The 18,201-nt window shown below is 35.4% G+C and overlaps 1 protein-coding gene across 1 annotated transcript in view; it reads right to left on the reverse strand.

Annotated features, from left to right (window-relative positions):
- Positions 1-18,201, reverse strand: part of LOC124357923 (tryptophan 2,3-dioxygenase) — a 58,234-nt gene that overhangs the window by 26,800 nt on the left and 13,233 nt on the right. The window contains exons 2-3 of the mRNA XM_046810040.1: positions 13,459-13,601; positions 4,429-4,499 (exon numbers count right to left, since the gene is read on the reverse strand). Of these exons, the coding sequence (XP_046665996.1) occupies positions 4,429-4,499; positions 13,459-13,601 (214 nt within the window). The remainder of the gene's footprint in view (positions 1-4,428; positions 4,500-13,458; positions 13,602-18,201) is intronic.

Here is an 18,201-nt window from a genome sequence, read left to right on the forward strand (position 1 = left end):
TGTGGTACTCCTACTTCGTTATTTTTTGTTGCAGTAGAAGTAAATGGGAACAGTTTTTAAAAATATAGAACTAAAGAATTTAACAATAAGTAACGTTCACTTCTGTTCACAATGAAGCTAAGAAAGATTAAAAATAATAAAACTTTGTCATCTAAGAATGAGTTTTCCTTTTCATTAACTTTCAACGATAAATATAATTTTCAAACAGAAATATCAGTTTGCCTTTACTCAAATTCATGAAAAACTGATTAGAAACTATTAAACTATTAGAAACTCAAGAAATACCTCTCTCAATATGACCTCATAAGTTACCAACTAAAAAAATACAAACAGGTGATTGAATACAGAACTATACAGCACCTGAAAAGTTTAGTGGACTTGTCAGGAGTATGTTGGTGCCGACTGTGGATCATCATTTAAAAATAAAAAAAGTATTTTTGTGGATGTAGAGCAGTTATAACTCCATGTACAACCAGATGTTATATGGAAACATGTTTAAACATAAATATTGCTATTTTTAGATTTACGTTAATCTGGTTCTCAGGTGCAGAAGTTAGAAAAAATTCTCAGCCTTTTTGCATTTTATGGCATATCCATGCTTAGCAGCCATGTTTTTAAATATTGGATATGTAAATAATGATAGACCTATATTTAATTTCAGGGTATAACCTAAGTTCATTAAAAGTCCTGAAAAAATTAAATAGGTTACAAATAGTTTTTTGTAGAAAATCTCATAGTTAATGAAAAATCTTGTTAAGTAATACAAGTTTCTAAATGACAGTAAATATACTTTTGTTGAAAAAAATTGAAATCCGTTGATTTTCCTTGTTATCGAAGGATAATCCAAAAGTTCTACAAAACGTATATTTATACATTTCCACAAAATATTTTTATTTTATTCAAATAAAATTGTTAAAGACCATTGAATATTTGTTTTTTACAGAGATTTATTGTTAAGGAATTAAAGTTCATTCAATATTTATTTTTAATTAATAAACAACTTTTATTATATATTTATTTTTTTATCTATCCAATCTTTATTACTACTATCATCGACTGGTAGGAAATGTCCGGAAAATCCTGTTATCTCTGTCAACACATACTCTTATCATTTTGTCTTTTTGGCATATTTACTTTTGATTTAACATAACTATTATTTATTGTACTATCACTAGTATAAATGAATACAACATTTTCCAATATAACTTTTATTTTGTGCAAGGCCTTTTGGAATCAGAGATTCCATCATCAGGCACTTCACAAATTAACAAATGTTTACATTTTTTAAATAATAAATATTCTAATAACATTATGATGAACGATTTGGGTGTATGGTTAGCCAGTATAAAATATTTAATCAGAATTACATTTTCATATTTTCGTTATCATTCTTACTTTTTAGATTAAAATGTAAACCTTTATTCAAAAGATTCATTTCTTCTTTGGAGAAGCTTTCTGATGACAAGTTACATACCAGTTTGTGATCTTCAAAAGCGATTTGTTTTCTTCACAAAGTGGTGCATTGCCATTCTTTAGTAATTTAAATTTGTTTTCCGATTTTTGTTGTTTATTTTTATATTTTTTATTATGATGGAATCTTTGATTCCGAAAGGCATTGCACAAAATAAAAGTTATATTGGAAAATGTTGTATTTATTTATACTACTAATAGTGCAATAAAGCCTTTTTTCAATGCTCCAAGATTCTACATACAGAACTATTATTGTTTTAAATCAAACTATTTTGGCTTAAAACTGTAGAAAATTTTTAAAACATGTTTTTCTATAATATCTTATTGTCAATGCTGTACTGATCTAAACATTATTTTGTAACAGCATTTCATTAGAACAAAAAAGATGGATTATTAAAAAAACAATAATTTCTAGCTTATACTTTTAGTTTGGAGAATTTTCTTTTGATTTCATATCACTAGATTGTAGTCATCAATTCACAATAAGTTTTGTTTCCATATTTACATACTTTCCGTGTTATATCTCAGAGCCCAGAATTCTTTCATCTTATCACTTTCAAACATATACGACATTTTATAACGTGTTATTAAAAATGTACATGAATATTTTTTATTGAAAGTGTTACAGCTACAAGACAATTCTTTTTAGGGCTCAATTAAAAATATTGATCCAATTCTATAAAAGCCTGGTCCCTTCAATCAATCCAGACTTCTTCCGATCAATTGTAAACAGGTGGAGTGATTAAATTTATTCGATATTGATCAACTTAATTACATTAAAACATAAAACTAATATTTAACACTTTTATTTTTTGTGAGGCCTTTCGATAGCAAGGCTATCTTCGTCAAGTTTTTGTGATGTGTCTGACGAAGATAGCCTTGCTATCGAAAGGCCTCACAAAAAATAAAAGTGTTAAATATTGGTTTTATGTTTTAATGTAATTAAGTTAACAGTAACCAATACAAGCTCCATCTACAACAATTTTGATCAAGTTTTTTTATGAGATTAAATAATATTTTAAGGGAAAGTTGAATAATCAATTTATTACATACGTGCTGATATTTTTAAACCGTTTTTGAAGTTGAAAATGTCACAATTCGTTACGTTGGCAGTTCAAATTTAAATAATATTTGGAAATTAGTGAAAATATCTTGGATAAAAAACTACGACTTTGCCATCTCCATTTATAATTTTAGTTACTGAACACGTAGGCCTATATATTTTCTGTACACCCTGTTTCATACTTATTCTGACAATTACCAGTGTCTAAAACATTCCAATATCAAATTTTGAAATAATTTCGCCTTGCTATGGAGAGGAAGGAATAAAATTATTTCAAGACGTTAATTTTGTTTGTTTTAAACAGTAAAATCTTGAAAATAGTCATGAGGATTAATATTCATCTACCTAAGAATTAATATTCAAATAATGTTTTATTTTTATGGCTATTCTGAAACGAACATACTTAATGAAGCAGAGGTAATAAAGTTCTTAAATGTTACTATTTTTCATTCGATTAGTTCGGAAAAATCTTTTTAAACACAATTCTTAAAAAATATTTTCACGAGATTGTCATAAGAGACATGTTGGGACAACAGGTGTCTTTACTTTGAAGAATTGTTAAGAATTCATATAATTTTGTAAATATCTGGAACAAGCATTTTTATTTAAAACAAATATAATGAAACTGAACTATGAATTGGGTCAACATTATTAAAATCATCAAGTCTGAAACCTCATGGAGGGCAGCCGTTCGTTTATTTATACTCGTATATCGTATCGAATTGTTGGTTACTGTGCCACAAGTTACTTGTAACTAACCTGGATCTGTAGTTACCTGGTTACTGTGCCACAAGTTACTTGTAACTATCTGGATCTGTAGTTACCTGGATCTGTAGTTACCTGGTTACTGTGCCACAAGTTACTTGTAACTACGTACCTGGATCTGTAGTTACCTGGTTACTGTGCCACAAGTTACTTGTAACTACGTACCTGGATCTGTAGTTACCTGGTTACTGTGCCACAAGTTACTTGTAACTACGTACCTGGATCTGTAGTTACCTGGTTACTGTGCCACAAGTTACTTGTAACTACGTACCTGGATCTGTAGTTACCTGGATCTGTAGTTACCTGGTTACTGTGCCACAAGTTACTTGTAACTACCTTGGATCTGTAGTTACCTGGATCTGTAGTTACCTGGTTACTGTGCCACAAGTTACTTGTAACTACCTGGATCTGTAACTACCTGGATCTGTAGTTACCTGGATCTGTAGTTACCTGGTTACTGTGCCACAAGTTACTGGTAACTACCTGGATCTGTAAGTTACCTGGATCTGTAGTTACCTGGTTACTGTGCCACAAGTTACTTGTAACTAACTACCTGGATCTGTAGTTACCTGGATCTGTAGTTACCTGGTTACTGTGCCGCAAGTTACTTGTAACTACCTGGATCTGTAGTTACCTGGATCTGTAGTTACCTGGTTACTGTGCCACAAGTTACTTGTAACTACCTGGATCTGTAGTTACCTGGATCTGTAGTTACCTGGATCTGTAGTTACCTGGATCTGTAGTTACCTGGATCTGTAGTTACCTGGTTACTGTGCCACAAGTTACTTGTAACTACCTGGATCTGTAGTTACCTGGTTACTGTGCCACAAGTTACTTGTAACTACGTACCTGGATCTGCAGTTACCTGGTTACTGTGCCACAAGTTACTTGTAACTACCTGGATCTGTAGTTACCTGGTTACTGTGCCACAAGTTACTTGTAACTACGTACCTGGATCTGTAGTTACCTGGTTACTGTGCCACAAGTTACTTGTAACTACCTGGATCTGTAGTTACCTGGTTACTGTGCCACAAGTTACTTGTAACTACCTGGATCTGTAGTTACCTGGATCTGTAGTTACCTGGTTACTGTGCCACAAGTTACTTGTAACTACCTGGATCTGTAGTTACCTGGTTATTGCTGAAGAGTCCCCGCACGGAGTCCAGCTCGAATATTATCTGCTTGAACCACAATTCATAAGCTGAAACATAAAGGTTGCTTATTAGTATATTGTACTATAATGAAAATACATGGGCTTGGTAGTTTTTACTAGCATAATAGTAAGACCGACCATTCCCCCATACCGTCGTCTTCTACAGAAAATAATAAAATCCTCCAACCCTTTACATAGCAAGATTTTGGGCTGCAACACTCATCAAACAAGTCCCACCACGGGTGGCACGGTGAGGGATTATTATTTTACCCAGTAACATGGCTGAGAGGAAGAGACCCGAGGATATTGGGCTGCAACACTCATCAAACAAGTCTCACCACCACCACGGGTGGCACGGGGGGGGGGATTTATTACTTTACCCAGTTCCTCACAGGTCACTGATACTTCAGGTCGTACTTACAGACGGCTCCCCCGGCTGTGTCCACTGCCCGGACATTCTCGACGACGCAGAACACACTTTCTTCCGCTACCCGCCTGAAGACCATTTGTTCACTTGGCACACTCTCAATGGACAAGGTGTGCTGGAAGATGACGGAGGGTGAGAGCAACTGGAATTGCGTTTCACAATTTGTCCAGGGTGTCCTCCCATTAAAGAAAGCTGATCTAGACCGGGAAGCGGACTAGACCAAATGATCACATGGCTTCAAATGGAGAACCCTAAAGGCGTAAGGCAAATTTAGGCCTAGTCTGAAGAAATGTGAAAACAATGCCAGGCTAAATCCCTAAAGAGTAAAGGAGGTTTTTCAGTGGGTAACCCGTGGGTTCCATCTCACAGCTTACAGGAGTCCCAGACTACAGGCTGGCCACCTGTGTGCATAAAGAATTTCTTCCGCCTCTCCCTAAAAAAAGATAGCAGATAATTGTAAGAGCTGACATTTTTAGTAACAAAGCTCCAGGAATTGTAGGAGTTTAAATAAGTAATTTCGCAGTTTCTATATACTTTAAGTATTAATTTTCAACCGATTTAGATTAAATTTTAAGAACTTTTAATTTGTTTGTACATTTATTTTTATTTTTTCATAACAGGTTTAAAGTAGTAAATTATTCGGATATTAAAGTGTATTTGTGATAAAAGTTAAAATGTTGTGTCAGTTTTAGGTGTTAGAGAAATTATTATTTAGGAATATCGCAGTATAAGGCTTCTTTGAGTGTGGCTTCGCCGCTCAGACAGATCTTATTGACATCTTTTTGACAGCAGTTGACACTTACGTAATTTATGTAAGGATGGTTGTATATGATAATTATATAATACTTTTGCTCTTGAAATGGAATATAAGATGTAATATATTTGTTAGTAAATTTATTATGTTACGACAAATCTTTGGTAATCGATTGTGTTCCTTGTGTTGAATCCGCGAATGCTTATTTTAAATCTTCTATAAGTTTTTACTCTTGAGTGTTTTTAATTAGTTTTTAAACCAGCCGAGACTATAATTTCGCGTAGAAATAAGTTAGTAACATACTAATTGCCCTTGGGCGTTTTACCGGTCATTAAATGACATAATGGCGCGCTGGGGCTAGTTGTCACATGTGGCAACAAACTCCGTGATAGAATATATGTTATTTTGTGTTTTTCTGACTATTAAAGCTTATTCGTAATTTTAAAAGGAGGAAAGATCGTGGAAAAGTATCTGCAGATGTCATATTGAGGGGCAGCACGTGCTGTAAAGTTTTATCACCGTAGTATAAGAAAAACAGCTGAAGACTTTGGTATAAATTACCGCACTCTTGTAAGATATTGCCGTAAAATACCTGAAGATGAACTGAAGGATGAAAAGGACTATATCATCCGTACGTGTTAGATATTTAAAAATATACAGAGTTTCAGTGAGAAAAATTAAAATATTTTAATTTTTTATATCCTTCGCGCTTCAGAGATATATTTTAGAGTCTCTCCAAAGCAAGTCAGGAAATTAACCGGTCGCGGTGGCTGTAGCTAATTCATTCGAGGTTCCACAGTCCTGGACCGATAATGAGATGGCCGGTACGGATTGGCTTCATCCACATCTACCAATTAGAAAACATGAAAAGATGAGTTTGGCAAGAATTTACACGTTCCAACAAAACCAACGTTAACAACTTCTTTGAAAACCTTTCAACGGCTATGACACGCCAGGATTTCAATGAAAGTTATATATGGAACATGGATGAGACTTGGATCACCACCGCACAGACTTCAGATAGAAATGGAGCTCGTAAAGGATCCAAGCAGTTAGCCAGAGCCGTTTCAGCTGAAAGAGGAACATCCGTCACCATCGCTATAACAGTTTCAGCTGAAAGAGGAACATCCGTCACCATCGCTATAACAGTTTCAGCTGAAAGAGGAACATCCATCACCATCGCTATAACAGTTTCAGCTGAAAGAGGAACATCCGTCACCATCGCTATAACAGTTCCAGCTATAGGAAACCATGTTCTACCTTATTCTGTGTTCTCTCGGTACAATTTAATGAGCATTCTGTGAGATAAGCCCCTCCTGGATCAGGTGGTTTAGCGAACAAATCTTTGTTGATTACAGAAGTACATTTTACAAAAATTTTCTAAAGTATTTCCATAATTCAGCCATTCTTTTCAAACATACACCTAAGGGTATATAAAAATTAATTACTGAATTTCCTAATATAACCGTTAATAAAGCCTTCTCAAAACATCTAATAAAAAGTAGAACTGATAATATTTTGCATTAAAAAAAAATTATTTTGTCATTTTCTTTAGCTTTGAAGTTGTAGCTTTCTTACTGGCTAGATGTAACCAAACATATGTTTTTTTTGGACAGCTGATACATTGTTAATAGTTTCCCTCCAAACAAATTGAGGTTATGTTCAAGAAGATTGAAGTTTTCTCTTCAAATGGGGAAATTTTCATTTTGATTTGGTAAGTTTTTGCTGGTTTTTTTAACTAATACAAAAATCAATTCTTGATGTCACGTCCGTAACAAAAAAACTACTAAAAGTTTAAATACCAATTGTAATAGTTGGTTAATCAACATGAAATTTTATAAAAGTTAGGAGTGTACCTTTTTTAATTAATTGGTAGTCTTTATGTGAATGAATAAAAAATATTTTCGACAAAAAAATAAGTGTTACAGACGTGACATCTCATACTGTTAAACACGATACTATCTTGTCTGATATGGAAAAAGGCAGTGTTTAACAGCTTGTGTGTGCTTTTAAAACCTATAGGCCTACTTGAAGTTTGTTTTTGTACCTTGCAGTGATTTCAGTAGCCTAGGCTTACATGGTGCCTTGTGTTTCCAACCTTAAAAAAAATGTGTGCTAAACATTAAACTTCGTTTGAGTAAAATATGCCAATATAATTAAGGTTGTGGGTGAGTGGTGTGATATCAAAACCCTTAGATAGCCTACAGTATTTGTAATTTTAATGGATTCTAAACAACAGTAAAGGTTAAACCTTCACTTGTCTTCATTGGGCATTCCTATTCGCCAGTTACTGAGTTACTGGACATACCCACACCGCAACTGGATGAAGTGGGCAGATGTGATCACCGCTTAGGCCTACTGATTACAAAGAGGTTACATTTCTAGTTATGTTATAGTCTTAAACTTATAGTTTTGGAGTGGTTATTTAAAACTAATATAACCTGTTTTATTTTTTCTAGAAAATGTCGAGTAGAGATCGTGTTGCCAAATGCAGAGCGAAGAAGAGAAGGAAAATCCAACTAAAGTGGCAAGAGCATCTTGAGAAAGATAAGTTGCGTAAGAGAGCCGTCAGAGCTAAGGAAAAAGAAGATTTACATGGGTGATAATAAACTTTTACTCCTAAAAAAGGGAAAAAGATAGGGAAAGACAGCGTCGTTTGCAGGTTGAGAAAGAAAAATGTTAATGTTGAAGTCTCTGGGTCTGATCTTGGCTCTTACAAAAGTCCAAGAACCCTAGGAAAGGCTGTGAAGAAGGTAAAAGCTTTGTTGCCTAAGAGTCCCGTCAAAAAAACGTGCAGTTTTTAAGCGTTTAATGTATGAAAACCTTGGTCCTGAGATAGTTAAAAATATTTTTAAAACAAGAAAATCTGGATCAAGACAACTATCAGAAGAGTGCAAACACTGAGCGTGATTGAATTTTTTAACAATGATGAGATTAGCCGTCAGGCTCCAGGAAAAAGGGATGTCAAATCTGTAAAGGACCCTCTTACTGGGAAACGGGGCCTGATCCAAATTCGCCATATGGTTATGGGAATTAGAGAGGCTTATGAAACAGTTTTTAAAAGTTCGCATCCAGACGAGAAGATTTCAAAAATCTAAGTTTTATAGCTTGCGGCCTAAACACATCCTGCCCTTAAGTGAGATGCCCCATACAGTATGTGTTTGCATTAAACACGCCAACTTCTCGTTCTTGATTGAACCAATATCTAAATTTCATCCTGCATTCCCAAAAACTCATAATGAGCTTTTAGGGTCAGTTTGTTGTGATACAGAATCAGTGACCTGTATGACAAATGAATGCGAGAACTGTATTAAAAAATTAGAGACTCTGCTGAGTTCTGATGTTGATATGAATAAAAGGCTCAAGTGGAAGGAGTGGAAAACAGTAAATAATAGACCTAAGTTGGTAGAAAAATACTACAACGTTGAAGAGGATGGTTTTAACATTAAACAGTCAACTAGCTGCATTTAAGACGCACACATATATTAAAAGAGTACAGGCACAATACTTTGAGAAGTGTAAAAAATCTTTGACCAAGAACCCCAAAAAGTGCTGTAATGCAAGTAGACTTTGCAGAAAATTATTCGATCATCCAACAGGATGAAATTCAAAGCGCTCACTGGGCTCATAACCAAACTACAATATTTACCTGTTGTATTTGGCACAATGACAAAGTATACAGTTTTGCTGTCATAAGTGATGACTTGAAACACAGCAAAAAACTCAGTGTTTGCTTTTATGAAAGGCAATTATAGTTAAATTTAAGGAAGTAGTTCCACAAGTAAATAAGTTGATTGTTTTTTTCAGACAACTGTGCAGGCCAATTTTTGAGCCGGTATAATGTCGCAATTGTCTGCTACGCTGAGAAAGATTTTGGAGTTACGTTGGAGAGTGGAATTTTTTTGCTTCGGGGCACGGCAAAGGGGCAGTTGATGGAGTGGGGGAGGTTCTGTCAAGAGAACTTCTGGAGGGAAGTTCAAGGGAGGCAATGTTTTGTGAGCACGCCTTATGATTTTTATGAGACAGCCAAAGTAAAGTGCAAAGAGACTGTCATTTTATTTGTCCCACAGGCTGAAGTAGATTCCAGTTGCAACACTCCTCACTAAAAGATGGGACAACCTGATTGAGATACCTAAAATACAATCTATGCATCACTTTCAGGGGTATGACGATAACTACATGCTCATTGGTAAGACATCGGTTGATTTGATGTTAAAAAGTTTCCAATTGTAGAAGAATTTTTAAGTGATGAACTTTCAAGTGAAGAAGAAGACAACCCTTCTAGTTCAATGACTCTAACAAAAAGATCATGACCGCTTCTATAGGTTTAAGGATGTGTATACTGACTCTGAGGACAGCTCTAAAGAAGAAGAAGAAAATACAACGAAAACCTGCTCCATACACATTTGATGAATTGAAGCTGGATGTGTACCTTGTCGTCTCATTTACCACGGGTAAAAAGACTTTGAATTTTGTGGCAGTAACTCAAGGAGAAGTACAGCCTGATCGTGAAATTGAAGTTATGTTTATGGAACCTTATGGAGGCAAATCTACGTTTAAGCCTAATGAAAATGACATAAGCTTTATATCTTGTGACCAGATCGTTGGCATTTTGCCTAAACCTGATATAATTACCAAGGGAGGTAGAATTCTTTACCAGTTTAAAAAATGATGTTGCTCTGTAAAAAGTTAGGACTTGGACTTTTGTCAAGCTCTGTCACTAAGACAAATTTAGTCATTATTTTATTTATTATTATTATTTTATTGTTACTGACTTAGTCAGTAATATTCTTCTTGTAATTTTTTTACATTATTCAGGTTTTAGATCAGGTAAAGTTTTTTCCACCACTCACGGTGATTTTTCTCTCGCCCATGGCGATTTTAGCCCTCACACACATATATTACATGATTATATTATTATTAATTATATTATTACATATAATATATGTTAAAGTGTGGCATTGTGTCAAATAAATGGTTTTTAATGAGAATTTTACTTTATTGTCACGTCCGTAACAAACCCAGTCACGTCCGTAACAATGTTTACATTTTTTTATTTTTTTTATTTCCAATGTTTTCTGATTAGACATTAATGTTTCCCAGTAGGAAATTTTCTTAAGACTATCACAGATAATTTTAAATTGCATATTTCTCAAATAATTAACAGACTTTTAAACAGTTGTCATACTATGTCAGAACCTAGGTGCTTTTCACGTCACGTCCGTAACACCAACTCTATTAGATATGGCATTAAAACAAATAATGTTATGTAATTTTATATTCAGGATGAAAATTGTATACACATTTGTCTATCTGCTTGGTATTAAATATTTATAGAAAAAAAAAAAACTTTAATTTTTATTCTAATGAGAAGGTGTGTAACTGTCACGTCCGCAACAAAAGAATGGCTGAATTATGAAAAATACCACGTCATAATCCTTGCCTTTTGCTTCTTGATAACCACGGCTCACGCCTTAACATAGCAGCATTGGTCTTTGCAAAATCAAACATGGAGCTGTGATGCTATCTTGTCCTCCACACTGCTTCCACAAGCTTCAGCCCCTCGACAGTGTTTGGCCCTCTGAAGAAGTTTAAAACTCAGCCTGTGACGATTGGATGCTCCAGAATCTGGGAATAATGAAGATCTATGACGTGCCAGAAATTATGAGTCGGTCCTAACCTTTTAGTAACTCCAGTTAGTATTACTCCTGGCTTTAAGTTTACTGGAATATATCCTATAAATAGAAATATTTTCACCGATAGTGACTTTTCTCTCAGCTTTATAACTGATAGGCCTCACCCTGATTGTGCAACGACGAAAGTCTGTCTTCAGAATGTGATCGAAGAAGTAGGCCCCAGTGGACGTGGGCAAAAGCATTTCAGTGTTGCCAGAAGAAATAAGGCCTTTACCAAAAAGAAGAGCAAGAAAGTTAAGTAAGAAACGTTCCAGGAAAAGAACAACAGCTATTTTAACCGTCACTCCCGACGAAATGAAGATTGAATTGGAAAAGTCTCTAGCTGAACTAGCTGAAATATGTAAAATGACAAAGGAGAAACCATTGTGTTTTCGATGACAAGTTTGCCAAAACTGATAAAATTACTTCAGAAAAAAATGTTCTAGAAAAAGTGATGACTAAAGGAACTAGAAAGAAGACAACACAGAAAACAAAAAAGAACGAAAATAAAATAAATTTCGGATGAAGAAGAATGCCTTTGCTTAATCTGCATTGAACCTTACTCCGAAAACCTCCCCCTTGATCAGTAGGTGCAGTGTATGGACTGCAGGGGATGGGCTCATGAATGTTGTCGAGCCACGACAAGGATGCCACGTTTTTTCTGTTCGAAATGTGGATCTGAATTATCCGATTAACATATACTATATTTAATATACAAACTTGTATACATGCCTTCAAAGTTAGTTACCTAAACAGTTATCTTGGTGTGTGAATAGTGAAGAGATGTTGGTAATGGTGTATACAGTAGGGTTACCCTGGTGTCTGGTAGTGAAGAGATGTTGGTCATGGTGTATACAGTAAGGTTACCCAGGTGTTGTGGTAGTGAAGAGATGTTGGTCGTGGTGTATACAGTAGAGTTACCCTGGTGTCTGGTAGTGAAGGGACGTTGGGCATTTAGTATACGGTAGGCTTGCCTCGATTTGTGATAGTGATGAGATGTTGTTTGTAGAGTAAACAGTAAGCTTATCTTGGTATGTGATAGTGAAAAAAACGTTGATCATGGTGTATACAGTAGGGTTACCCTGGTGTGTGATCGTGAAAAAATGTTGGTCATGGTGTATACAGTAGGATTACCCTGGTGTGTGATCGTGAAAAAATGTTGGTCATGGTGTATACAGTAAGATTACCTTGGTGTCTGGTAGTGAAGAGATGTTGGTCATGGTATATACAGTAAGGTTATCCTGGTGTGTGACATAGAAAATATGTTGGTCATATAATAAACCGTAGGCTTATCTTGGTGTATGATAGTGAAGAAATGTTGATCATGGTGTATACAGTAGGGTTACCCAGGTGTTGTGGTAGTGAAGAGATGTTGGTCGTGGTGTATACAGTAGGGTTACCCAGGTGTTGTGGTAGTGAAGAGATGTTGGTCATGGTGTATACAGTAGGGTTACCCAGGTGTTGTGGTAGTGAAGAGATGTTGGTCGTGGTGTATACAGTAAGGTTACCCAGGTGTTGTGGTAGTGAAGAGATGTTGGTCATGGTGTATACAGTAGGGTTACCCAGGTGTCTGGTAGTGAAGAGATGTTGGTCATGGTGTATACAGTAAGGTTACCCAGGTGTTGTGGTAGTGAAGAGATGTTGGTCGTGGTGTATACAGTAAGGTTACCCTGGTGTGTGGTCGTGAAAAAATGTTGGTCATGGTGTATACAGTAGGGTTACCCAGGTGTTGTGGTAGTGAAGAGATGTTGGTCATGGTGTATACAGTAGGGTTACCCAGGTGTCTGGTAGTGAAGAGATGTTGGTCATGGTGTATACAGTAAGGTTACCCAGGTGTTGTGGTAGTGAAGAGATGTTGGTCGTGGTGTATACAGTAAGGTTACCCTGGTGTGTGATCGTGAAGAGATGTTGGTCATGGTGTATACAGTAGGGTTACCTTGGTGTCTGGTAGTGAAGAGATGTTGGTCATGGTGTATACAGTAAGGTTACCCAGGTGTTGTGGTAGTGAAGAGATGTTGGTCATGGTGTATACAGTAAGGTTACCCAGGTGTTGTGGTAGTGAAGAGATGTTGGTCGTGGTGTATACAGTAGGGTTACCCAGGTGTTGTGGTAGTGAAGAGATGTTGATCATGGAGTACAGAGTAAGTTTACCTTGGTGTGTGATAATGAAGAGGTGCTCGTCATGTACTGTCTTATGCTGGGAGCTGAGTAGACGCTGGGCCCCCAGCATCTTGTCCAGCTGCAGGTATTCGCCATACAACATCCCATCATTCTCCCCTAGTGGCGTGCGAGAACTGTCACAAACAATAGACACCTAGTAATATTATTTGGTTATAATAAAACAATTAATAGATATTCAAGTCAATGAATATGTTCTTAAATAACAATATTATTTAAATAAGTCATCCAGAAAAATCTTTTATCAGGATCTACTGTTGAGAATACAGGTCATGTAATAACATATTAGATATTCGCTTTGTAACGGTCATTTTGGTTGGGAAGATATAACAGGATTTCGGAAATTTGCCATCGTTGTGTTGCAAAAACAGAACATTGGGTTTCTAGGATTAAAACACATAATCTTCTTCATATGTAAAAAGCCTTAAAATTTCACATAAACCCTTATTTCTACTGCCAGCTCTGTTATTTTCAAACAATCGCACGTGGTGTGCAAAATCTGTGGACGTGACACACAATATACCCTCTGAATCAATACGTGGGAGACACGTATGTCTGGAAACACATATCAGGTGTCGGGAGAAGCCCTCGGTTCATCGACCTGGCGTGCATTGCAGCGGAAGTCCTTTACGTATCAGTACCGACTGCTTCTTCAGTGCAAGTCTCCTGCCGTATCAATGACTATTGCTTCAGTGAAAGTCTTTTCCGCATCAGTGGGAACTATATACCTCATGAGTTCTTTAGTATTACCCGTAGGACACTATCTTTGAACGACTTTTCCTTATCGAAGACCAAAATAAATTGCAGTTAAAAAGAGCAGACTTTATTTCAACTATTTTGAAATTTGCATGTTTAATGTTTAATTGTATACATTAGAAACTGTTTATTGTTGTTATAAATAATGCTATAACTGACCTGTGAACATTCTTTGAAATAAGCTTGAATAGTTTAGGAAATATTGGTACCTAAGTAATAAAAAGTTTAGTTTTCGGCGGTTCTCAAAACACTAAAATATATTGATTTTCGACTTACAAAAACAACCAATTCACCAAATGATGATGTTGTATGTTTTGGATATTTAGGATAGATGCGTTAATATGTCACGTGTTAAACTCTCAGATAATTGTACTCTGTTTGTTTACAAATTTATTAACTCTGTTATTTTCTCGTTGTCATCTTGGTTACCCATAAGACCACTGTATTCGCACGCACAGCAAAATCCCATAGTGTAACGTGTACCACCATCGAACTCAATATTCCCTTTTCGAAAGAAAGCTTCATAAAAAATCCCAAGTATATGTGGAAATTAACCTCCTCGGACCCAGCGTCCCCTATAGGGGACAATTTTTTAAAACGCTACAGTAAACGGTCTGTATGTAGTAGACATTTCCAGATAGTTGCAGTTGTTTCCACTAGAGTTCACCTGCATGCAGAAATAGCCAGAATACTATTTCTGCTCAGTCATTGCTTTGTTTTGAGCATTGCAAGATGGCAGACGGACGAGATTACAGGCTACCACGTACCTCTCAACGTAAGTATTATCTAATAATAAGTAATTGTTAATATTTAGACCTAATAAAAATTAGACATACTAAATAAAGTACGTGTTTCAACATGTGATTATTGGTTTTGAGTTTACCTTGTTATTTTAGCCTAGCCGGGCATGCAAAATTTGATGTCCCCTATGTGGGACATTGGGTCTCGGCCATGCCACATTTCTTAACATTTGAAAAATGAAAACTGAAACTAATGATAGAAATACTCGACATAACAGTAATGTACTGTTAAACAATAATTAACTATACTGTTAATTATTGTTTAACATTTTTAGTGGTTGTATTTTCAATGGTTTACAGGGGGTTATTGAAATAATATTGTTTAGATAACTCTGTAACAACAATTTTTTTTTGCAGGAGTTTTGGATGAATTCTGCACTCGTCAGGGATTCAAATGTAGACGTTGGTCAAAGCAGGAGAAGAGATACATTGATGTGGATAGGCCGAACATAATTTTACAGTACAACGCCAAAATGGGTGGCGTCGACCTCTTTGATCGAATAATTTCTTACTACCGTCTATCAGCAAGAACAAAAAATGGACAGTACGTCTGACTTTTCATATGATAGACTTTGTTGTTGCTTCCGGTTGGATAATGCGAAGGCGGTATGATAATGCTGAACAAACACCAAAGAAGGATAGAATGGACTACCTCGAATACAGAACCGATCTAGCGTACCATCTGATTCACAACCAAACACCAGAGGAGGACATCGATGAAGTGGATATTTTACCACTGCCAGTACCGTAAAAAAAAAAACACGTCAACATCCCTCTTGACATCCAAAGGAAGACCGCAGCGAAGCACATGCCCATGATACCAGACAACAAGGATCACCGCTGCAGATTTCCAGGTTGCGATTCAAAAAAAGCTAGGATGCAGTGCAGCACATGTAAGGTTTTCTTGTGCCTGAATAGTGCAAGAAACTGTTATAAAGTTTTCCATGAACTGTAGAGAACTAATGCAATATCCATTACTATCAACCTGTTTTATTTTGTAATAATGTTTATTGTTTCAGTTTGTATACCATTGATTTTTTGAGGTTGGCCGGGACCCAATGTCCCTTATAGGGGACATGCTTGATTTCATACTGAGGCCTAAATAAAAATTTTGAAAAACATAATATGGGTTTCTTGATTTATTTGCAACCAAAAAATCATATTAGTTTCCAAAAATTATTATCAGGGGATGTATGGGTCCGAGGAGGTTTAATTGGTTTTCCCAGACATCTTACAGGTGCCAAGCTTCGCTAACGGTCAGCCGTACATTCTTATTCTCCTCACAGCAATCTGCCACTATATATTTTTCAAGTTTATAAAGTTTTTGACAATTTTCTCTCTTGCGCTTTGTATACATTTTATGTATATTTTATGTTTACAATTATGTATACATTTTAAATATGTATACAAAGTTTCTAGACTGAGTACTATTTCATTGGGAGAAATCGTAAGAGTTTAGTGAACCGGTCAATTTCGGAGTAAACCTAGCGTTTTGTGACAAACATTCCAATTCCATTCTAATAGTTAAGTATAATATTATGTAATCACAACTATGCATACAGCTTTAGTAGCTATGTAGTATATGTTTCATAACGTTTGTATTTCATAAAGATTCATATGTACATGTGTTTTTATATAGTACATACATGTACTATATAAAAGTAAATAATCTTTTAGCTTTTAATTATACTCTGGCCATGGAGGAATGCTATATTGTATTTGTAAGCAGCTGTCTCTTTGAATATTTATGTTATTGTTACTCTCACCTCAATTATTTTTGAGGTTATGTTTGGTGTTGATCAAGATCGGTTGTGGTTGAGCCTTAGGTTATGTTTGCTTTTCATTTTATGTTAGTTAGTATGCTCTAATGAAACGAAGTACTGTAAACATTTAGTTATGGTAATTATATTGTGTTTATTATTGTAAACAACAATATGGGAAGAGTAAAGAAAACTTCCCAAAAAACTGTTGAACAAAATAAAATCCGTACTATGAAGAGATGGAGTAGGTCTAATGAAAAGGACAGATTTCAAGTTGATATAAGTACTACATCCACAAAGACTGCTGAATCTTCTAGCAATGAGAATGTGGATGATATACCAGTGAAAAGAGAAAGGCCAAGAGGTTTTGAGGTGAGTGGCTGCGCAAGGTTCGCAGTACTTAAAAGTACAGAACAGTATTTAAATACCCTAAACAAAAAAAGAAGACCACAAAAGAGCCAGAGAAGGAGTTACATACGTACCAGGGAGCTTCTAAGGGACATTTTTACATCTTAAACATATTTTTACCATTCGACGGTGTTTACAAAAGACTGCATTATTTAATATATTTTCTTGAATAAAACGGTAAGTAAATGACGCCTTTGAAATGTTTACCACTTGTTTATAGTGAATGTAATAAAGTTTCTGCGTTATCTTGAAACTTTTACCACTATATTGTTGTTTTAATAACTAAAAATATATAAACATATTGGGCAAAAATGAATTAAGATAAAATCTATAATTGTTTTCTTTGGGATAGGTTAGTTTAGACACCGAAAAAGTTATTTTTTTATGTAGATCAAAATTAAAATAGGTTATAAAACACTAAACATATATAAAATTATCTAAAACTCGAAACAAATAATAAAATCATTACGAAACTCAAAAAGCACAGACAAAATTTTAAAAATATTGTTTTGATAAAATCTTGTAGTGTCCTGTTATTATTTTACAATTATCGAAATCAAAATTGGTAGGTACAAAAGGAAAAAAAGTTATAGACGGTGGTGGATTCCCTCAATTAACATTTGCTCTTAGGTTTGATAACTTTCGGCGTCTAAAATCACATTCAGATTCGTTAAACATACACATAGGATAATGGTCCTGCGGGTACAATTCTCCTCAGATGTTCGTGTCAGCAGCGGGAGTGAGTAGCCGCAACACACTGTTCTCCCTGTTACACGAAACCGAAACTGACACTAGCGATAGCAAACCTAGTTCTAAAGAATGTGTTTGTGTTAGTTGATTCAATGATTCGACACGCTATTCACAAGTACTCTTAGCGAAGAAGTGATCCTGGAATGTCGCCAGGCGCTAGAATAACTGATTTAAAAGAAGTATTGTTGAACTATGTGAATCACAGGTTTTCAGTTATACATATTCATGTGGGGCACGAACAA

This window comes from Homalodisca vitripennis, chromosome 3, assembly GCF_021130785.1.
Source record: "Homalodisca vitripennis isolate AUS2020 chromosome 3, UT_GWSS_2.1, whole genome shotgun sequence".
NCBI lineage: Eukaryota > Metazoa > Arthropoda > Insecta > Hemiptera > Cicadellidae > Homalodisca > Homalodisca vitripennis.